This window comes from Pseudorca crassidens, chromosome 10 (assembly GCF_039906515.1).
Source record: "Pseudorca crassidens isolate mPseCra1 chromosome 10, mPseCra1.hap1, whole genome shotgun sequence".
Taxonomy (NCBI): domain Eukaryota; kingdom Metazoa; phylum Chordata; class Mammalia; order Artiodactyla; family Delphinidae; genus Pseudorca; species Pseudorca crassidens.
Window position 1 is genome coordinate 67,326,683 of NC_090305.1, and position 24,093 is coordinate 67,350,775.

Here is a 24,093-nt window from a genome sequence, read left to right on the forward strand (position 1 = left end):
GCTGGGCCCGTGAGCCTTGGCCGCTGAGCCTGCGCGTCCGGAGCCTGTGCTCCGCAACGGGAGAGGCCACAACAGTGAGAGGCCCGCGTACCGCAAAAAAAAAAAAAAAATAAATAAATAAAAAAATAAATTCACAATACTAAACACATACACACACAACAGAAAAAAAACCCTTATTGGTAACCTTTGGAGACTGTGTGTGTGTGTGTGGGTGACTTGGCAGAGGGGTTGAACTCATTATTAAATAATAAATAAATAAAGGGAAATAAATAAAGGGAATTTATTTATCCCTGATACATAAAGGGAAAGGATGAAGCATTTATCCAGCCTTTCCTGTAAGGATTGATTTTCAGGGTAACTAAATGATTGGTGAAGAAAAGCTTTTTAAATAAAAGAATCACTGCTAATAAATGTAAATATATTTATAAATATATAATAAATACATTTATTTACATAAATAAATAATAAATGCACATTTACATAAATAAATGCATAAATAAATAAATGCAGACAGAATAATAAATTTAGAAATCTTACCATTTTGTAACACTTGGTAAAATAAATGATCTAGGAAGCAACTCTCAATGGCAGGTAAAATCTTAAGTGAGTCTAATGGGGAACTCTGGAACACCAGAACCACTGACCAATCTGAACGCCACCAAGAAAGAACCAACATTACAGGAAAAATGCCTGCACCGCCAAAGTGAACTTGAACCTACTAAAATATCCAGCACCATCCTGTGGTTTATTTATGGGAGACGTGTGGGAGGGAGGAAAGGAGGGGGAAGGATATGTGAAATGACACCATGCACTTTGAGTGCATGATCGGGTACAGCCAAACACATGAATGGCATTTTAAAAAAGAAGAAAAAAAGGGAGGGTGAATTGTTAAAACGTTAAAATAGATTTAAGAGAACTATTAGCGAATTCAAACAAATGAAGCATTCAAAGACATTTAATTAATGTTATTAAGAATTATGGTTACTTTTGTTGGGTGTAATATAGTAGGTTATGTTAAAGAATAAGATTTCCATTGGTTAGAGATACGTTTTGAAGTCTCCCACACCAAAGCGAGGAGGAAGAGATAAAATGTTGATAATTCTGAAGCTGTGCAATAGGTATTTGGGGGATTATTATGCTATTCTCTCTACTACTGTCTATAGTAGAAGATTTCTATAACAAAAAGTTAAGAATGCCAGAAAGGTGATGATCGTTATCATAAGAGTTCATTGTGCTATTCTTTTTGTGTGTGTCTATCTTCGAGAATGTCTATAAATTAAAAAAAAAAATGTAGACAATCCAAGGATGAATTTTTAAGGCTCTCTGGGATATATTGTCGACCCACCCAAGAAAAAGGCATAATGCCAAGAGGACCCTGGAAAGAGAACATGGCAGGCATTATGTGGTGATGGCTATAAAAGCAGATTCACTTGTGTGTAATATCCTAGATGACAATGGACATTCTGAACAGTTTTAGTCAGAAATCACCAACAGTGTGGTTTGCCCCCTCTGATGCTCTGTGCCACAGGGATGACCCCAGACTGAGTGGTGAGCAGAGCATTCCTCTCACCTGGCTGAGGTGGATGAGGCGGCGGCATCTGGTGGTGCATCAGAGGGTAGGGAGGGGGCTGCTGATGAGGCATCATGCCAGGGTGCCCTGCTGCTCCCAGTGGTGCCAGGCCAGGTCCCCCTGAGTGCTGGTGTGCCTGTTGAGGGTTCTGCCCATGCTGCTGCTGTTCCATTTGCTGTCGGGCTCGCAACTCAGCGTATTTCAGCTGTTCCATGTGGAAGTTCTGGCGTTCAGTAAGCAACTGCTGCCTCTGTTGTTCTAACTATTAAGAAAAGGAAGGGGAAGAGAAATGAAATCCGGAGAGTCTTTCACGATTGGATGCCAACACAGGATATCTACATGATGCCTAAGTTCCACATAGCTCATCACAGTTACATAGTCACCTCCTCTCCTGAAACAACCACAGTGAGAGAAAAGGCATTATTTCCTGAGTAGAATGAAGTCAAGTTCTTCTCTATGTTAAGTATAAGGCCTGCCTTTCCTTGGAACCTTCACCCAGTGGGGGGTTATTATACTCAGGACACTTGTAATTCCCTCTGTTTGGCGGGCCTTCAGATATTTAAAAAACTGTTTCCATGACTGCCTTACTCTTCCCCAGGTGAAACAAGCCTCTCCTGTCCTCTTAATAGTTCCTTAGATACTAGTATTTCAAGTCAAACCAACATTTCCAGGTGCCCTCTTCTGCATGTGATCCTTTTGGTTACTATTTTAGAATGTGACACCAGAGTTAAATCCTCTGGATGAGTGGACGTGGCCTTAGCTGCAAAGATACACATTTTCTATATGGAACTTTGGCAGTACCATTGTAAATCTTAGCTTCCAAGTACCCAAAATTATACTGGGTGACACTTTCACAGCATATTTTAGAAGCTTAAATAAAAATTTACATGAATCGTGGTTTGAAGAATATAAGCATTTCAATACTCAAGATAATCTTTCTGGGGGCTTCCCTGGTGGCGCAGTGGTTAAGAAAACGCCTGCCGATGAAGGAGACACGGGTTCTATCCCTGGCCTGGGAAGATCCCACATGCCACGGAGCAGCTAAGCCTGTGTGCCACAACTACTGAGCCTGTGCTCTAGAGCCTGCGAGCCACAACTACTGAGCCCGTGTGCCACATCTACTGAGCCTGCACTCTAGAGCCCGCGAGCCACAACTACTGAGCCCAAGTGCCACAACTACTGAAGTCCGCGTGCCTAGAGCCCGTGCTCCACAACAAGAGAAGCCACTGCAATGAGAAGCCCGTGCGCTGCAACTAGAGAAAGCCTGTGTGCAGCAACGAAGACCCAACAGAGCCAAAAAATAAATAAATAAAAACAAATAAATTTATTTTAAAAAAAAGATAATCTTTCTGGGACCCAAATTAAAATACAGAGAAGTTAGGAAATTCAGAAGCCATATGCCTGACACTAGTGCAGAAAACGGAGCCCACCTTAAAAGCTATGAAAACTAACTTAACCCAGGGTTGACAGAGAAAATCACCTTTAACAGGAATGGAAATAAAAATCCAGATTTCTAGTAGTATAAAGATCATACGGAGGGTTAATAGCACTACTGCTTTTCTATAATGTTCTATCTCACCATTTTTGACAGCAAGATTTTATTCACTGGGAGGCATTTCTACAGCAGCCACAACAGCTCTTGGGCACTTGAGATGTGGCTAATCTGAAATGAGATGTACTATAAATGTAAAATAGTCACTGAATTTTGAAGACTCAGAATGAAAAAAATAAAATTTTCATATTGATTACATGTTAAAATACCATTATATACATATACTGGATTAAATAAAACATCATTATAGGGACTTCCTTGGTGGTGCAGTGGTTGAGAAACCACCTGCCAATGCAGGAGTTACAGGTTCGAGCCCTGGTCTGGGAAGATCCCATATGCCGCAGAGCAACTAGGCCCGTGCACCACAACTACTGAGCCTGCGCTCTGGAGCTCGCGAACCACCGCTACTGAGCCCGAGTGACACAACTACTGAAGCCCCCACACCTAGAGCCCGTGCTCTGCAACAAGAAAAGCCACTTCAATGAGAAGCCTGTGCAGCGCAGCAAAGAGTAGCCCCCGCTCGATACAACTAGAGAAAGCCCGCGCACAGCAACGAAGACCCAATGCAGCCAAAAACAAAACAAAACAAAACAAAAATTATAATTTTTTTTTAACGTGGCTACTAGAAAATTTTTAATTACATATATGGCTCATGTATTTCTGTTGGAGAGCACTACTCCAAGGCATTTGATAAGTTAAGGAAATGTAACATTTTAGCTTTCAGGAATAGTCAGTTTTATAGATAAATACTACATACTATCACTAGCAAAATCTAAGTGGAATACCCATGAGAATTAGCTTATGAATCTGGGCTCTTAGCAGAGAGCAGCTTGGGGAGAAGTCCCCGTGGAACCTAGTGAGAAGCCTCACTGGCTATCAGGAGTAGCAAGCAGGGAATGTCCATAGACAGATGGGGTGCTGGAAGACAGGCCGTGGACACAGCATGAAGACAAGCGGCATGGCCAGATGAGGAGAAGAAAAGGAAAGAACAGATGGTAACGCTTATATCCCCGGTGTTGGTTCGCTGGCTTGCAGAGTCTCCCTTGGGAGAAGATCTGAAACGAACCATTTTGTGAGTGGTTGAGGGTTATCACAGGAGGGAGGAAACATGGTGTTACCATGGTCTAACAGGCTGGTGCGGGCTCTTCATTTTCTAAGGGTGACCCGAAGAGGCTAAACCCTGGCTCAGTTTGACATATCCTTCTTTTCGTAATCAGAAGGGAGTTGCAAGGTGTAAACAGCAAGAGAATCCTCTGGAAGTCCAGCTCTGCAAGATGACTAATCAGTGAGATAATGTAAGTAAAAGGCAGACTGAAAAAACAGAATTTAAAGATTCTGACCATAAGTGCTATGGTCAGAAAGGTTTTGCTTTCTTCTAACCATTCTTTCCAGGAAATTTAGCACTTTGCTGAGGTTAGACTTAAGAGGTTGTCAGAAAAGGACCTCAACCTATGTTTTTGTTCAGCCACTATTGGTCTGGACAGGTCAGCTGAAGTCCAGCAGTTACATAAGAACTCCAGAATATAGGTCAAGATCTGCTTTATAAAAACCTGAACTGTTACTGGAGGAAGACTTTGTGTCTCTGAAGGGAAATTTTAGTCTCTGCCTTACCTATCTCAGTGTTTTTTTTTTTTTTTAACTGAACCAGCCTTTCTTTGGGAACTGACCTTAGTATCGAAGTATTAATCTTGGAAAGAAAAATTTGCCCAATCTTCCTAGTTTACAAATGAATTAACGTCAATTATACGATTTTTTCCTGAGCTTCATCTGTCATTTCAAAACATAGAAGGTAATTAGAAGAATTAAAAAGGACGTGATTAAACACACACATCCCTGAAAAGAACCCAGTTTAAGCTTTAGATCCAATGTGGAATGAATAGGCCCTCTGAAGTGAGAGCAACGTCCAGACAGCAGGCTACCAGTTGGCTCCAGAGGGCCACCTCTGTTCTAGGGCACATGCAACAGAGCTTATGGACACATACTGGCCCCACCATCCAGAAGAAATACCTCTCTTGTTATAGATATCTTACTGTTACTGAATCCAACTGAAGACTGCATTCACTTCTGTGGCAATGAAATGTGGGAATCTTTGAGGAGAGTTTGACAGTACTGAGCAAATTTTAAATTCACATAACCAATGACCCAGTGATTCCACATCTGGAAATCTGTCCTAGAAAACTGTATGTATATTTGTATAAGGCTAGTCATTAAAGTACTATTTTTGATGTACATTTATGTCTGAGATGCACTGAGTAAAAAAAAAGCAAGTTGCAACAATATTTATGTCTATTATATTTAAAAAAAAAAAAACCTTTGTGCCCATGTATAAACATTACATATACATTGAAAATGTTCTGAAGACACTAAACTATTAACAGTGATTATTCCTAGGAATGAAACTGAGGGTAGAAGACACTTTTTAATTTATCCATTTCTTTATTATTTGAAAAATTTTCATCACACCTATTTTTGTAATTACAAAACAAAATACTAAAATTACCCAAGTTATATGCTTCAGATAACTCGATTTTCTTCTCTCCCTTTTCTATTTCCAAGGACTATAGATAAAGCCCCAACAGATAAACCAGATAGTGTAAATTACTCACGTAAATAGGGCGCTAATGAATCTGTCCACTTTCTTTCAAGACTCTGATCTGGCTCTAGGGAACCCAGTTTCATACAAAGATGCCTGTGGCCCTGATCTGAAGACATCCCCACCCCCACTGCATTCAAACCCTGCCTTCCTCTCCCCCTTCATTCCTACACTGTGTATGTATAAAGCAGCCGAATCCAAGTGGAACCGGAACATAACAGAGCACTTTTCTACACCAAGACCCCAAACACACACACAGCTGCAAGTGCAGCTGAAGTTCACACAGAGCTCTTCTCCCAACTTCATTTGCATAGAACAGGGAGGCGGGGTGGGAAAGAGTAAAAGAAGGTGGGGGCCTCAAAAATCCATCTACACTGCTAAGGGTCGAAATACCAGCCAAGACTTGAAGCCTCTGACTACTCGGCCTCAGAACTGAAGTAAACACACCTTCCTTTGAAAGGTTTGGTATCAGTAACCGGACATCCACTTAAGAGAAAAACCAGACATACTCATTCCTTCTTACACCTCTGGCAAAACAAAACAACACAACTGCATCTTTCTGCTCCACTGGAGGCAGAAATCCAAAGGGGGACACAGCACCACTGTTGTGACTGTTATTCTGTCCTTGTAAAGTGCTTGCTGCCTGAGGCCCTACGTCTTTTTTTGAATCAGAAGTAAACCTGCTCAGTCCTAAGTACAGCTTTCTTAATCTCAAATAAAACTATCCATAATGTCACGGTGCATGTCTAATAACAGTTTCAATTATATGACAGGCAGTACAGAGATGAATTACTACAAATATGCAGAAAACAAAGTTAAATACAATTCTCCTGGGGCAGTATAAAATTAACTTTTTGTTCTTTTTTCCTTAATTTGTCACAGAGTACCTCAAACTTTTCTAACCCTACACCCTGTGTGTGAGGACGTCCCATTAGTAATAACTTTAAATCCATCCAGAACTTGACCGTTTCTCCTCACTTCCACGGCCCATCACCACCTCACGTGGACTTCCCAACAGCCTCCTCACCAGTCTCCCCTTTTCTAAACTTGTCACTTTATATTCTCTAGACAGTGGAGAGACTGATCGCCACTTAACTGTAAGGAAGATGATGCCAGTTTTCTGCATGTATTCCACATTTTTATGGAATAAATAAAATAGGCCCTGCAATTATTCCACATTTTAATCACAGTAAAATGAAAGGCCTCTGGATGGTTTACAGGGACTTCTGTGATTAGGGCACCATCATCTCTGCCTTCACCATCTTACCTCTCCCTACTCACTCATGTCCCAGCCCACCCCACCTACTCCTTAGTTCCCAAACATGTCAGTCACGCTCTTGCCTCAGAGTCTCTCTCTAATGCTGGCTGTTTCTAGGGCTTAGAGACATTCGCCCAACTGTCAGTTTCTCAACAGGGCTTACACCGATGACACCACTTAGAACTGAAATCTTTCCCTTGCCCCGCCCAATCTCACTTACACAGCCTGAAACATACAGGTATGTATACATACACAGTATATATGCATGCATATACATACAAAGCACATAACATCTAACATCCTTCATTAATTATTTAAGTTCTACCAAGGCAAAGAGTTTTGTTGGGTTCTATTCACCAGTGTTATCTCCAGTACTTAATACACCTAGAACAAAGCAGGTGCTCAATAAACATTTGCCAAATGAAAAAATGAACTTAATCCATCATCTATGATGTGAAAGCCATCAGCTCTGGGCAAGCTGACTCTTCAGTCTCCTCAGCAATCATACCCTTCTCTTCACAGTTTTGGATTTGGACCTTTTCTACAACTCACATCAGTCCTTCCTCTACCAGGAAGCTTTCCTTGATAATCTGAGCCAATCACGGCCTCCTCTCCTCTGACTTTCCATAGCCTCACTACCTCATGGTATCTTTGTGTCAGTTTCTCATCTACCCTCTCACCTCCTTAAGGACAGGGTCCAGGTTTCTCACAGCTTTGAGTTTCCTACAATGTCTCTCTTTTCAAAGGTATACAATTTCTATACCTAGTCAAACGAGAGCATTAAGTACAGAAGCTATAAATGAGATCAACAAAGAGATTCTCACTGGTCTCAAAGTATTTTTTTTTCCCCCTTTAATCCAAATAAAAATGCTTTAGGTAGGACCCAGGCCCTCCAGTTCTCTTCAGTCCCCAACACAGCCCATGTCTGACACCTGTTCTCTTGAGTGATGTCTGCTATCTGCTTGGCATGGAAGGCTGCACACTTGGGCAGACCCTCTCAGTTTCGAACCCAGGGCCAGCTCAGCATCCTCACCTCAACTGGGGTCAGTAGTCTTCGTTGGGCTTCCCTGGTGGCACAGTGCTTAAGAATCTGCCTGCCAACGCAGGGAACATGGGTTTGAGCCCTGGTCCGGGAAGATCCCACATGCCGCGGAGCAACTAAGTCTGTGTGCCACAATTACTGAGCATGCACTCTAGAGCCCGCAAGCCACAACTACTGAACCCACGTGCTACAACTACTGAAGCCCGCACGCCTAGAGCCCGTGCTCCACAACAAGAGAAGCCACCCCAATGAGAAGCCCGCGCACCACAACAAAGAGCAGCCCCCGCTCACCGCAACTAGAGAAAGCCTGAGCACAGCAACAAAGACCCAAGGCAGCCAAAAATAAATAAATAAATTAAAAAAAAAAGTCTTTATCATGTCAATTCCTGGACAGACTCTGTATACTCCATAACTGACGTCCTCCAATATTAGTACTTTATGAGAGGACTGTAACAAAAGCTACTGAGCTCTAATTATAGCTGTATACATAATATCTATAAAAGATATTAAATTGTTATATCCTTATTCTTAATTTCTAAATAATTAAGACTCAAGAGAACATCTGATTTTACGTCATTAGAGAGAGAAAGAAACTTCATATCTGATTCTGAAAGTATATGAAAAGATTCTTGAAATCTGTTGCTATATAAACAAAACCAAATGTTTAATTCAAAAAAGCATGTCCTGAAGCTACTGGTTCCTAGGTGAAGATGAGCAGGACCTCACCTACAGTGAACTGAGGAGTGTGGTAGGCAGAGCACTAGGCAGTGGGTTAGAACGCGCCGCTCCTGGCTGACCTGACCCCTTTCCACAATTTCAACTTTCATGAGTCATATAACAAAGGGTATCAAAACCCTGCATATCTCAGAGTCTCTAGGTTAAAATGCGGTAAGAATGGCTCATTTCTTTATAAATTTTGAAGTACTAGATAAAAACGCAGAGGTGAACAAACACAGGTTTGAGACCCAGCTCTGTTATTTATGAACTGTGTGATCTGAGATACATGAAGTGTACCTTGTTTAAGCTCTAGACTCTTCATCTACGAGAATGGTTAACAAAGAAATGGCCTCATGTTCCCACCCAGCATCACTGCTGGATTCTAAATGTTCATAAAGCCAACAAAGACTTATAAATATTAAGAATTTAATGTATAATTGTTGATTATTGGTTTGCATAAAGGGAGGCATAGAAATATTTACTGAACACTTACTCTGTGTTCTAGGCAGTGTGCCAGGCACATGCCATAGTTCTCTCATTTAATCCCCACAACAGTCCTGTGAGGAGAGGAAATCATCAGTAGGAAAATAGCCACGGCTTTGCTCGCTCACAGGGAAGGACAGGATAACTAGTGCTGGGAAGGAGAAAAATAGATTATGTCTTACTGTGCATGAAATGAATGGAAGCCATTTTAAAGTTTGTAAGATTTTTTGGTTCTTGTGATAGTGAGCCTCCAAGGTTGCCCCCAGTGATCCCGCCTCCTAACATTTAGGCCTTCTCCACTGAGCCCTGCCAGCCCACAGCCCCACCCAAACCCAGAATCAAGGTTGGGCTGTGGGACTGAGAGAATATAGCAGGAGTGCAGGAATGTGCCTGCCAAGTTTAGGTTATAAAAGATACTGTGGCTTCCACTTTGGGTGCTCTTTCACGTTCTTGCTCTTTTCAGTCACTTGCTCTGGGGGAAGCCACTTCATGAGGAGTACTATGGAAAGGCCCACGTGGCAAGGAACTGAAGACTCCTGCCAACAGCCACATGAATAAGCTTCGAGGGGTATCCTCCAGCCCCAGCTGAACCTTATGAAGACTGCATCCTAACCAGAGACCCTGAGCCTGATCCACTCAGGAAAGCTGCTCTCAGATTCCTAATCCTCAGGAAATGTGAGAGATACTGTTTTCAGTCACTACTTTGGGTTAATTTTTTACATAGCAATAACTAATACAGGTATGGTACTGACATTCAGTGGCTAGGGCTAGGGACTGTCTTATATAATGAATTTTACTGCCCCAAATGCTGATTAAGAAAAAACAGGCCGACCACCAAAGGACTTGAGAATATCAACCTTGTGTGGTGAAAAAGATTCAGTAGAATGTTTTCCCACATTTTTGGTTGTGCTGTTTTATTCAGAGACCATTCTGTAAAATGTTTTATGTGCTCAATTAGAATTTAAGATAAAAAAAATAGATTCAAGTAAGAAAAACCCAGTGGACTCAGATTAATTTGAGATAAATAACTATGAGAAATCCAGAGCACAAGGATGTCTGAGAATCAGTGGAGAGAACTGGGAAGGGCCTGAGTACTCTGCTATTCCAGGGGACAGTTCCACTAGGGGGGTTTGAAAGAGTGAGGAATCCACAAGTTCACCCTCCGAAGATAAAACAATTTAGAGCTGAGAAAAGAGCCCCTTGACAATCTAGACATAGTTGCATTAAGTGCCCAATCTTCCAGGCTAACAACATCAGTTCTGCTTCATGAATGACAGCAAGGCGTCTGGTTGCCAGTGGGAACTACGCAATGATCACTTGAATTCTGCATGTGCCAATAATCCATTATGTAGCCCCTGTTATCCCGAGTACCCCAAAAAATGCTATCAAATGACAAAAGGGCAGCTTATTAGGGTAAGATAAACACAAACACTCACTCTTCAAAGCTCCAGCTCACCTCTAGGAAGTTTTCTCTAATACCCTCTCCTTCTCCGCATCTTCCATGTATGTTCCCTTAAGAACTGAACACACGATACTGTCATTTGTCTTCTTGACTGTCTTCCCTGTTAAACTAAAGTAAGGTCCCCTAGCGTAAACTTTCCTTTCCACTTTCCCAGCTTCTGACACTGATGCTGGCATACATCCATTCAACAGACACGTAAACAAGGGCCTATGATGTGCCAGCTGTGTGTGAACAAAGACACTTAACAAACTTTGCCCTCAAAGAGAATACACTCTGGTATGGGAGGTGTACGCATGAACTAGCATTTACAATATAGTAAGTGCTCTGTTAGGCTGCTACAAAAGCAAATGGGGAGGGCATGTCACTCACAGGTTCAGGGCTGAGGGATGCAGGAGGTTGGCAAAGAGTAGGAAAAAAGGCCTTGCTGGTGGAAGAGCAGGATGCACTCAGGTGGCAGAGAACACACACGGCCATGAGGGAAGCCTGCATGTGGCGTGCTATGACATGACTGGTGCACAGAGAGCAATGGAGATGAGACTGGGGTGGCCTGTTGCTCCTGGGACAGGAGAGGGCTGGTGATGTGAGAGATACTTACAGGATTAGGGAAGTGGGGATGAGGTAGCATAGGGTGTGGGTAGGATAGTTACTGAAGCAGCCTCTTCCTCATGGGGCCAGAATGTAAGTGGAAGAACAGGTCTTAGGACAAAATGAAAACGGGCTATTGTGATAGTTACTAAGCTACTCATCATGAAGAATCTGCCAGAGGACTTGCTTGGATTAACCACTAAGAAAGAGTTTAACAAATGCAAATGGATCCTTAAAATTAAAACTCTTCTGGAATGGTTAAACTTAAGGTTCTCCCATTTAGAGATACCAGTATCTGGTATGCTGATAAAAAAGTCAAAACAATCAGAAAATCAGAAAAAGTCCTAACTAAATCCTCAAATTTAGCCCACTGTTTAGAAAGGCATTAATTCCTTTCCTGGTCAACTCATTAAAAAACAAACTTCTCAAAACAAACAAACCCAAAAAATTTCTCCAGAGAACTTCATCTCTGTCTCTCCAAAAAATCCCCTGAAATAACCAAATGTTCCCCTGATTGTATATTTCTTACTTTTTGTGGCTTCCTTCCTCATTCTTGGCCTTTTTCATAATTCTTTTTGTCCTGTTTGGGCCACGTCCTTATATCAAGTGTATGCCAGAGAAAATGCTGCTTACCAGTACTCTGCTAGGTCTGGTTCCACCTGCCCTTCCCTATACAGGAGAGGGAAGGTAACAAATAGGTAATAAAGTAAGTCTAAGATCCGACTATTATAGAAGGGAGAATTTGATACCATCATGTATCTGGAAAGCCAAGAGGTATAAGAAGCTGAGGTTTAGATAATTATTTTCAGAGTTCCTTTTATTTATCATCACTGGCTGATAATCCTTTTGAAAGGGCAAAAGGTTAGAAAAAAGGTTAGACGATAGCCACGGAGACCAACAAATTACGTTACTGTATTTTCTCTATTTCTATTTCTCATATTTCATGAAAGGTGGTCAGAGTTTAATTGTGAAAAAGCCACTATAAAATTCCCCTTACTTACAGCTTCTTTCTCTCTGTCCATGATGGTTTCCAGTTCCTCAAAATGTCTAAGTTTGATCTCCAGTTTCTTCATTTGTGTCTCAACCAGGAGAGCTACCAGAGACTTGATCTTTCTCTCTTCCACGGCAGCCAAGTGCTAAGGGCAAAAAAATCATTCAAAGTATTTAGGTAAATGTTTGCTTAATAAACAGTAAGAAAATGCTGAAATTACTATTATAAGTGGGAATTATGGAATTAAGAATGGCGCCCTGGATGCCCCCTTTGCATGTTTCTACTATTTATTTCAACTTAAAATAACAGGGACTTCCCTGGTGGCACAGCGTTTAAGAATCCACCTGCCAATGCAGGGACAAGGGTTCGATCCCTAGTCCGGGAAGATCCCACGTGCTATGGAGCAACTAAGCCCATGTGCCATAACTACTGAGCCTGCATGCCACAACTACAGAAGCCCTTGCACCCAGAGCCCGTGCTCTGCAACAAAGACGAGCCCCGCAATGAGAAGCCCGCATACCGCAACAAAGAGTAGCCCCCGCTCACCACAACTAGAGAAAGCCCATGCACAGCAACGAAGACCCGACGCAGCCAAAAATAAACAAATAAATTAATTAATTAAAAAAAAATAAAACAAAAAATAAAACAACTATCCATGCCTGAATTTCTGGTACTTACAAATATAAATCTATATATAGACATGAATCTATAAATACCAGAAATTAAGGATTAAAAGGAAACTTCTTCCATGCTAATCTACTCTCTTCAAAGAGCCCACTAAGGAGAAAAGGTTGAATCAGGGCATTGAAAGGCAAAGGAGGACCCCATGGCCTGGAAGGCACTTCCCCATCTACCACCCACTTACCTCCCACCCTCACTCTGTAACTCTGTTTTTCCCTCCTTATGAACTGTCCAGGAGCAGGCAAGCAGTGCTCTCCCTCAGCAATCAACCCTCAGATGCAAAGCCCCTACTGAGTGTCTACTATGAATAGAGAGGAGGGGGTGAACAATATTCCACCCCTAGTTTGGGGATAGGGTATAAGACAGGAGGTTATTCTGGAAGAATGTACCACTCACTCCCCTGTACAGGACTGATGAGTCCCACTCATGCTTCCTGTCAAATCAGCAGCACACAGAGGAAGATGCCACATTACTCAGAGAGGATGAGGATCCCACATTTGGCCAACGTCCTGACTACGTGCAAAGGATGAATACCACCTTCTCCAGACACCATCCAAGAGCTTATACCAACAAACTCCCAACACTATTTTGCACTATTACATCTACTGAATTTATGTGCTTATCTTGCTTCTACACAAGGTTTTGAGAAGTAACACGGAGTGGCTGACTTATTGATCTGTGTTTCTTATAGAATCTAGAAGGAGTGAACATACAGAAGGAGTTTAATATAGGCTTTTGGGAACTAAACTGGTAGAGAACACTTAAATAAGAGCTTTATTTTTCACTCTTTTACAGTTGATAAAGAAAAATATAGTTTTATACCTATAGAGACCCATCTGCAGGAAGATTCAGAAGTGTAAGCAAAAGATTTTATGAAAGAATCTACAGCTATTAATGGTCATGTCTGCCTCCCTAACTACATTAAGCTGCATCAATAACACCAAAAGTTTAAATAAAGATTACATGATTCTAAGCCTGTTATCACTGATCGTGTTATGCAATTTTATATTTCTAATGAGATATAAAAAAACAGGTTACAAAAAAAAATTCAGACTGTCACAGACTTCTCAAAAGCAAAAACTAGGTTTTTGAAAACAAAGGTAAAAATGCCTTCCAAATTGTGAGGGCTAATAAATTTCAGTCTAGAACTTCAAGTACAACAACTTAAACCAATTAGGTGCAGAATAAAGACAAATTTCCAAAATCAAGGACTCAAAATCCTACACATGCTTTTGAAGGACGTGCTCCAGTTAACTTCGTGTAAACTGAGAAAAAGATAAAAGACATGAGATCCGGACATCACAGACTCAACCTAAGAAAGAACTCCTAAGTTAACAGGGTGGCACAAACAGGCCAAAAGCAAATAGGGACAAATGAAAGAAGACTGGCAATATAATGATAACCAAAGCTGGGTGAGGGGTACAGAGTCATTACACTATTTTGTCTACTTCTGTATATATTCCAATAGTTGCATAATAAATTTTTAAAAAGGGCAGAAGGTGGGTCAACAGATGGTGCTGGGACAACTGGATATCCAGAAACAAAATGATAAATTTGGACCCCTACCTCACATAATACACAAAAATTAACTCAGTAGATCATAGATCTATATGTAAGAGCTAACACTAAAACATTCTTAGAAGAGGTGGTGCAGTGGTTAAGAATCCAGCTGCCAATGCAGGGGACATGGGTTCGAGCTCTGGTCCAGGAAGATCCCACATGCCATGGAGCAACTAAGCCAGTGTGCCACAGCTACTGAGCCTGCGCTCTAGAGCCCGCGCTCCACTAAAAGAGAAGCCACCACAATGAGAAGCCTGCACACCACAATGACGAGTAGCCCCTGCTCGCCACAACTAGAGAAAGCCCGCGCGCAGCAACAAAGACCCAACGCAGCCAAAAACAAATAAATAAATTTATATTAAAAAAAAAAAAGAAATTCTAGAGAGTTCTTTGAACAGAAGGAAAAAACCTCTTCCATTAAAAGAAAAAATTGAAATGGAGATAGGAACTGAGAAGCACCGGACAGGGAAAACTGAACTTAGGTTCTAGCATTACTGAAGAAGTTATAAAAATAATTTGGATTAAATTGCAATAACTCAAGAATGAATTGTGTAATCATTAGAAAAAACACTAAAAGAACAAAAGTGTATGTAATGAACAAGGTCACTGGAAAAAAAATACTAGAATAAAAATTATTGAATTAAAAATAAGATGTTACAATCAGAGGAAACTGATGAACAGCACACAAAATTGCTCTAAAATATTTTTGCAACTTCTATGAATCTAAAAAGTGAAAAGGAAAAAAAAAAAAAGGCCTGTCTAAGGCTACATAACTATCATGTGGGGGGAAAGGGGTTAAAATCCTGGTTTGAAGACTATAAAACATGATATATAAGGTGTGATGTAGAAGAGATATTGAATAAGTAGCTGTCTAGGCAAATGATAATTTTACTGCCTCATGCATTAAGGGTGGTTTGATTATGCTGAGAATTTAAACTGGACCAGCTTTAGCCTGCCTGCCTTCCTCCCTCCCTCCCTCCCTCCCTTCATTTGGCTGTGTGGGGCTTTGTTGTCGCCGCGTGTGAGATCTTTAGTTGCGGCATGTGGGATCTAGTTCCCTGACCAGGGATCAAACCTGGGCCCCATGCATTGGGAGCGTGAAGTGCCAACCACTGTACTGCCAGGGAAGTCCCCAGATGTTTTTAAATGTTCTTTGCTTTATATGTACTCACCTTGTCTCCTTTTATGCTAAGAGTTTCTTGCCATTCTGGTCCATGAATTATAATACATTTAATTCATGGATGGATGTACTTAGAACAGTGCCTGGAACATGGTAGGCGCCTGATACCTGCGAGCTGTACCCTAAAAGCCCATTTTGTTGGAAGACCCTCCTCTGCCTGCACTGGACCGCTTCTAACATGTCTTTTAAGACTTGGCCTTAGGCATCACTTCCTCTGGGTAGCTCCCTTACATCACGGCTCCCACAGCCTCCATGACGATTCTTACTGCACTGTATTTTATCTATTCACTTGACTTTTACTCCCCAGGGTCAAGGCCCGAGGAAGCCCCATATTTATGACTGCTTCGCAATTTTAAAGATGCAAGAAATAAGGAGATGAGGTGGGGAGTAGAGAGGACACGGAGAAGAGGCAGCCTTTATCCAAAGCCTAGAATTCACCTGTGACTAAGGTTAAAAAACCACTAGAAATCTCTAGAAGTAAACCTGGGCACTTTGAATGCAGGATGAGAATATAACCAGCAAAGCATGGCCTTCAATCTAAAGAAACAAATTTGAGTAAAAAACTCAAGAAAAGAAAAAAACAAATCAAAACTTGAACCTGTAAACTCTATGGCAGTTGCATTACTAAAGACTTATAGGATTATTCAGTCTGATTTCTAGTTTTAAAAAAATTTTTTAGGGCTTCCCTGGTGGCGTGGTGGTTGGGAGTCTGCCTGCCGATGCAGGGGACACGGGTTTGTGCCCCGGTCCGGGAAGATCCCACATGCCGTGGAGTGGCTGGGCCCGTGAGCCATGGCTGCGGAGCCTGCGCGTCCAGAGTCTGTGCTCCGCAACGGGAGAGGCCACAACAGTGAGAGGCCCGCGTACCGCAAAAAATAAATAAATAAATAAAAATTTTTAATATGTATCAAAATTAACCCACCTCAAATTTAAGAACTATTCATCGGCGTGGTTAATCACATCTGGGTTTTGAGTGAAAACAGAAGAACTAATGTTGCACACTAAATTTGGCGTTTTCATATTTCAAGCCTTAATAACATTTATTTAAATATTAATATAGGGCTTCCCTGGTGGCACAGTGGATAAGAATCTGCCTGCCAATGCAGAGGACACGGGTTCGATCCCTGGTCTGGGAAGATCCCACATGCCACAGAGCAACTAAGCCCACGTGCCACAACTACTTGAGCCTGTGCTCTAGAGCCCGTAAGCCACAACTACTTAAGTCCACGCGCCTAGAGCCCATGCTCCACAACAAGTGAAGCCACTGCAATGAGAAGCTCACTGGCCGCAACTAGAGAAAGCCCGTGTGCAGCAACAAAGACCCAACGCAGCCAAAAAATAAAAATTAATATAAACCCTGATTTTCTGTATAGAATTATTTAAAACAAATCACTGCATCTTCTCAACTTCTTCCATCTTGCAACCCCTATTTATAAGAGGAGAGATACAACAGATTTCTCTGAAAGAACTGGCCTGTTCCTATGTAATCTCACTATCTGAATTTTACTGACTGAACCCTAATGAACTTACTAACGTGCCATTTCTCTATCTCCTACATTTCTAGATCGCCTACATTACTAGATTCTTTTTGTTGATTTAACCTCCATGACTATTCATATTTTTACTGGTAAGAGATTCTGATCTGGAAGAAGACAAGAAATTTCCTTCATGAAACAGCATGCTTCCTGCTATTAAAGATTCTAAGAAATTCTGCTAATTTATGGATTTGGTGATATATATGTACCATCCAAGAAGTCAGCAGAAGTCAGAAAGGCTTAAGAAGTAGATTCTGAAGGGAATTAAAAAGACTTCACAGGGGCTTGAAGTGATTAGACAAATGTTACTAAGCACTGGACCAAAGCTGCTAACGGATCGGATCCAAATACCACTTCTGTCTGCTTTAAGAAGAAAAAAAGATGGTAAAAGTGAGAGTTAACTGTTGGAATGCATTATGGGAATAGGGTGAAATATATCATACTACACACCCTGGTAGGTATTTTCACACTACTTCTAATAATAACCTACCAAGAAACATGTTATCTCCATTTTATATAGAATGAAACTGAAGCTTAGAGAAGTTAAATATCTTGCCAAAGGTTGCAGTTAAATCCACTGGGAATTGAATTCAGTTCTGATGAGAGCCTAGAAGCAAAGCGGGGCAGTAAGAAAGGTGACACAGAGAGACAGGGAGGAACTAACAGTACTGTATAAATGTTTCCATCTTTCCCTGTTTTTTTTGGGGTGGAGTCCCTAAAAATTAGAACTCAAATCATAATTAGTATAGCAGAGGTGCTAAACAAAGAAAAAAAAGATGGACACTTTTTTAAGCTAGCTGTTGGGTTTTTAATTGTAAAATGTTTGAAAACATTTTCCTTGGAATGAAGAATTTTTATCAGATTACGTTTCTGGGTTGGTTGGGATCACAAGACTCTAAGTCTGGAGATCTGGGTTTTGGTACTAGTTCGGTCCATAACTAGTTACACTAGTTACATAATTTTAGGCCCATCATTCACTTAAAAAAAACTATTTATTTTATTTATTTATTTTTGGCTGCATTGGGTCTTCGTTGCTGCACGCAGGCTTTCTCTAGCTGTGGCAAGCAGGGGCTACTCTTCATTGCGGTGCGCAGGCTTCTCATTGCGGTGGCTTGTCTTGTTGTGGAGCACGGGCTCTATGAGCACGGGCTTCAGTAGTTGTGGTGCACAGGCTTAGCTGCTCCACGGCATGTGGGATCTTCCCGGACCAGGGCTTGAACCTGTGTCCCCAGCGTTGGCAAGCGGATTCCTAACCACTGTGCCACCAGGGAAGCCCCTATCATTCATTTCTATGGATCTGTTTCTACATCAATGAGATGAAAAAGTTCAATAAATTCTAAAATCATTGTGTGATAACACACATGAAACATTCGTTGTTAGGGCTTATAAGTATCTATCAGACAGTAATCCATTTATAAACAAGACCTGTGTGAAAATCACTGTGCAAAAGTAGAATAAATTTATGTGTTGTGTCTATGTGTGAGAGAGGAAAAGAGTTTCATTCCAAGAAATTTTGAATAGTGTATAATCCCTAATTAGATTTCACCTAATAGAGTCACTCCTCAAGGTTACATTTCCAACATTTTATTCTTTAGTTTTTTTCTTATCCTTCACACTAAAATGTCTAGTCTAATGTCTCCACTCAAATGACTGTGAAGTTCAAGGTTAATGACTGATTTTAAGTTCCTAAGAGGCAGGGACTATTCGTATCTATTTTAGGCATCAAAATAAACCTAGTATTGTAGTACAGTGTTTGGCACATAATGGGCACTCAAATACTGAATAATCAAAGTATGGCACTTTCCATCTTACAGAATGCTTTTTTTGGGGAGCCACACCAGTGCCATATGGCTCGTAGCAGGATCTTAGTTCCCTGAACAGGGATCGAACCCGGGCCCCCTGCAGTGGAAGTGCAGAGTCCTAACCATTGGACCGCCAGGGAATTCCCCAGAATGCTTTTTTATACATAAATTTGACTGATTCTCATCGATAATCTGGTCAGAAAGGCAGATCAGAAGGGACTTCTGATTTAAAAAAAAAGATGTACGTTCAGAAAAGTTATGTTAGCTGCCCAAGAGATTAGTAAACGGCAAAGCTCGAACTAAAATTTAAAATTCTAAATCCGAAGGATTTTAGTTATCACCCAATGTCTATTATTAACAATTAACAATTGATATTTTAGTGGCTACTTTCCTGCAGAATTCTTAGAAGGGACTTGTGGTAGGTTAAAGACGGCCATAAACTCATCGGCCTTTCTTCCACTGGAGAGAGAGGGACTACGACCCCTCCTCTCTAACTGCCTTGCCCTACAGAAAACAGTGGTGATATTTTCTGGGTCCCAGCTTGGGAACTCCCATGTCTTGTCTCTTGCAGTGTTCTTTCTGGGAGTCCCAAGCTTCCATGTGAGAAGTATATGATCATTCTGTTGAAGCGACTATAGGGAGAGACCTAGAGACTACACAGAGAGGAAATTGGACCCAGCTACCCCTGCCAAGGACTAGGACTTAAGGAAGCTACCTTGGACCTTTCCAGATGTACATACCTGTAAGGTGAATACCACTAAATGACTCAACAGATAAAGCATGGAACAGAATCACCCAGCTGTTCAGTGCTCAAATTTCACAAAATCATGAGATATAATAAAATGGCCTGCCTTTTAAACCACTAAGTTTTGCTATTGGAAAAAAAATGTGGTACCTGGAAATAGGGCGCTATTTGAACAAAAACCTAAAGTGTGACTTTGGCTGTGGGATCATGTGGTGAGTGCATTCTCAAGAAAACCACTGGTGAGAGCTTAAAAGAGAGGGAAATATTACTGTAGATTGGACAGAAGTAGATCTTTGCTATACAGAAGCACAAAGTTTGGAAACATTGTCACACTAGTGATGTGGAAAATAGGGTAATTAATAAATTTGTGGATCTGGCTGGAGTGATTTCCAGGCAAAATGTAAACATTCTTTTTGTATTTTATATAAGAAAAGAGAGGAACCAAAGAAGGAAGAATTCAGTTTTCAGGTACAATTTAGACGAAACAGAGCAGGGTTTGAAAATAAAACTGCTTCTCATCACTGGTTACTCCCAGCAAGAATTTGAAACTTAGAAATGGCTTTAGGACAAAGATCAAATCCAGAGCACTACAGTAAAATTTGAACTCAGAGTAAATACCTCCAGGTGTGCCTGGCTGTTAGACCTTTTGAAGGGAGTGCATAGCAGGGTTTCTAAGAATCCTAAGGGTATGCCTCTGCTAGAGAGGAGGGCCTCTAAGTATCTTTAACAGCAGGTCTCCTATATTTTTTCATTGAGCTTCTTGGATCTATAAGTTAATGTCTTCCATCAAATTTGACAAGTTTTCAATCAGCCACAATTTCTTTTCTTTCTTTTTTTTTAAATTTCCCTGCATCTTTTTCATTTCCTTCTGGGACTCTCGTTACATGTATGTTGGAACACCTAACTTTTTCTGCAATTTCTGAGCTGAAGCTCTACCACTTCTCAAGAACAACTGATTCTCCTTTTGTTGTCTGCCTGGTTGATACCAGTGTCCTGAAATGTTTGTTGTAAACTTGTTTTCTATGTTGGCCTCTATATCCCCTCATCACCCTGAATGTGGACAGAATGTCTGACCGGTAGACCTAGGTAGAAGTTACACAGTGTCAGGTATGGGCCCAAGCCACAAGACATTGGCAGGTTTCCCTTCTTATCATCTGGGACACTTTTCTCTTAAAGTTTCAAGCTGCCACATAAAAAAGTCCAACACATTGATACCACCCTAGTATGAAGAAGCCCAGGATAAGTTCTTAGGGAGGCTGTGTGTAGACAGTGATGCCAGCCAGCCTCCAGGTGGTACAGTCACCCCAGCCTAGGCATCAGGCGTGTGAGTGAAGCCATCTCAGGCTCTCCATAATAGCCCAGGCATGAGATGAATACCCAGTAAACTAGCCAACGCCACACAGAGCAGAATTTTTCTAGCTGAGTCTACCAGAATTTCTCACTCATAAAAATCATGTGAAATCATAAAATGATTATGATTTTAAGCCACTAAGCTTCATGGTAGTTACACAGCAATGGATAACTGGAGCAGGAATACTGCTAATGCTCATGCTATGGATTCTTAACAGATCTGGCAACAGTGATGACCAAGGCCTTCCAAAAACAGGGCTACAGAGAGAGCCCCAACTTTTCTCATAATGGCTTTATAGAACCTAAGAAGAATAAGATGGTCTGGGAGTGTGACACAGATGACGTATGGAATGTGGGAGAAACAACCTAAAAAACGATTAATGGTAAAAAGTAACTCGATCGGGACAGCTATGTGAACTTTACATAAAAAATCACGGCTTCTAGCCGGTAGAACAGAAGTAGTTTCTATTTAGTCATGTAAGGATGGAAGTGAACAGGGCTAACTGTAGGCAAAATGATTAAATAGGTCAATTTTTCCTTCTGTCTCCTCTCCACAGTATCATCAAATAAAGAGAGATGGCATCAATGATCAATGCGTATAATGCAAATCAATTCAATCAATGTTTATCTGGTAAACCATTGTGACTAAAATGTACAATGAAAATTTTCCTATCTCAAGAAAGAAGTTTAGGCATAAGGGAGCAAGTTATGGGGTATTTCTGAGAGTTAAGAAAAAAATCTTCCTGTTGCTCCAGAACTAACACCCAGTTACCATAAAGACAAACCTCGTTTTTAAAGTATGTGGGCATGGGGTGGTAGTAGAAAAAATCTGAAGGAGATGTCTGTGTGTTCTTAAAAAAATGTGATTTCTGCTATTTTAAAAGAATTGAATCCTACTGCTGCTGATAAAAGAGGATCTACTCTACTTTCTGGAGTTTCTAAGTTTATTCCAGCAGTAGTTCTGTATTCTTACTTCCAGCTAAACCTAGATGGAAGGGATGGAGAGCACCCAGCCAACAGTGCTCCTTTTCACACCCACATACCACTCTTCAGGTGGGTTAGTCCATAGCTTGTCAGTAGCTGGAATGAAAAAGTGGATGTGATACCCAAGAGCTCCTCATATGGCAAGGGTGGGGAAAGCCAGAAAGCATGCCCACCCTATCTGTTTTGGAGCTAGATCTAGAACCTCTAATTACTACTCCATGTCAGAGTGTGACAAACAATTAAAATGTATCAAGGAAAACTCTTAATAACAAAGCTGTTTATAGACTGAGAAGAACAAAAAGAGAATAAGAGATAACTTGGATAGGCTAGATAAGTTGTACTAATTACAGTAATTTTAGTGAATTCCTTACCCCTTAATTACCATGTAGTACAAAAATGATTATGTGTGCTGTGAAATGTATCAGATACAGCTCTAAGTGGCACTGAACAATTCATGTGTGCCAAGTCATGTAGCATGAGCATGTGAACACTTTCACAAATCAGTGGAAGACATAGGTGTTCTGAGAACGAAGACCCAAGTTCCCAGTTATTAGAAGTAAGAGTGAGTGATGATGAGGGAGTATAAATTCAGTGACCTGAAAAGAAAATGTTCTTTGGACACTCTTCTAAACCTTGTATGGACTATCCAAGGGCCAGGGCAATTGATCCATAAAAGCAGTTTCTCTGCAGTGAAGGAGTCAAACAGCTGTGGCAAAGTGGTCAGTGATACACAGTATACAAACTTTTGTGCCCAAAGCTGCACATATTAACAGCTATGAAAACATCATGAAGCATTCGTAAAACTTTTTACGGTAATCTACCATTTTAGTTCCTTCTTTGGCAACTTACAGTGAAGCACACATAGTGATATAGAGAGGAGAAATAATGGGAAGCAACAGTGAGAGAGGCGTGCTCTGTGAGAGGGGAGGGTATCCAAAAAAGCCCAGCTGGAGATGGGAGAAGGGGGCAGTTTGTCTGGTAGAACTGCAAGAAACAGTTCAGGACAGACAGGCAAGAAATGACACTTGAGAAGTGAGAAGGGTCCCAATCATGAAAAACTCCCAAATTCCCTAAGGAGTTCGAGCCTGAGAGAGACAGGGAGGTTATTTAAGAAGGTATCATGCTCATATTTGTTTGTTTAAAGATTCTTCTGCATATGATTCCTTTCATATGAAGTCATGGTGTTAGGAGACAGGCTAGCATCTACTCCTGAAGGGAATCACAGTAACTGGAAGGGACGTGAGGAAGCTTCTGGTGAGCTGGTAAGGTTATGTTGCTTGATATGGGCAGTAGCTGTTTGTGAGTCTATAGGTGGGTTCAGCCTGTGAAAACATTCACTAGTTTTAGACATATATATCTACTTATTTGTATATAAGTTATACTTCAATGAACAACTGAATAACAAAAAAAGATTACTCTGGCTGATGGACAGAGAATGGGATGAAGGAAACAGGCAATATATGATGGGGGGTGGGGTGGGAGGGCCTGGGCATTATCGGATGAACTAGAGCACCAGGAAGCATCTGGTAGCTGAACAGCTATGGAAAATGAAAGAATAAGAGGAGTCAAAAGTGACTTGAGTGAAGACTGGGTGGATGGCTGTGCTATGCCCTGATAAAAGGCATACAGGAAGGAGGTCCTCCTGGCTTCCAGCTCCTCATTTATAAAATGAGAAAACATACCCAAGACAATCCTTAAGGTCTCTGAGATCCTTGATGACAGTATGAACAGTAAGAACCTGGACAGCTTAGAGACAATGAGATAGCCAGGAGTCCAACCTGGCAGAAGACAGAGACTAAAAAAAATGCTTCCAACAAAGGAAGAACAAAACCAAACAAATGTGAAACAACAGTCAAACTGGTGTCTACATCAGTATTCATTTAAACAAGAGTACATCTCATAAATTCCTAGAGGTTGGGGGTGGTAGAAGATACAGAATACCTAAAATTGTACTTAAGAACCATGAAGATCAGGAGGCATCTTTGGAAAAGACTGGCTAGTAT

The 24,093-nt window shown here is 41.1% G+C and overlaps 1 protein-coding gene across 4 annotated transcripts in view; it reads right to left on the minus strand.

Moving 5' to 3' along the window:
• Positions 1–24,093, minus strand: part of SMARCC1 (SWI/SNF related, matrix associated, actin dependent regulator of chromatin subfamily c member 1) — a 179,948-nt gene that overhangs the window by 17,896 nt on the left and 137,959 nt on the right. For all 4 annotated transcript variants that reach the window (XM_067754182.1, XM_067754181.1, XM_067754184.1 and 1 more), the window contains exons 25-26: positions 12,264–12,398; positions 1,571–1,832 (exon numbers count right to left, since the gene is read on the minus strand). In XM_067754182.1, coding sequence (XP_067610283.1) covers positions 1,571–1,832; positions 12,264–12,398 — 397 coding nt within the window. The remainder of the gene's footprint in view (positions 1–1,570; positions 1,833–12,263; positions 12,399–24,093) is intronic.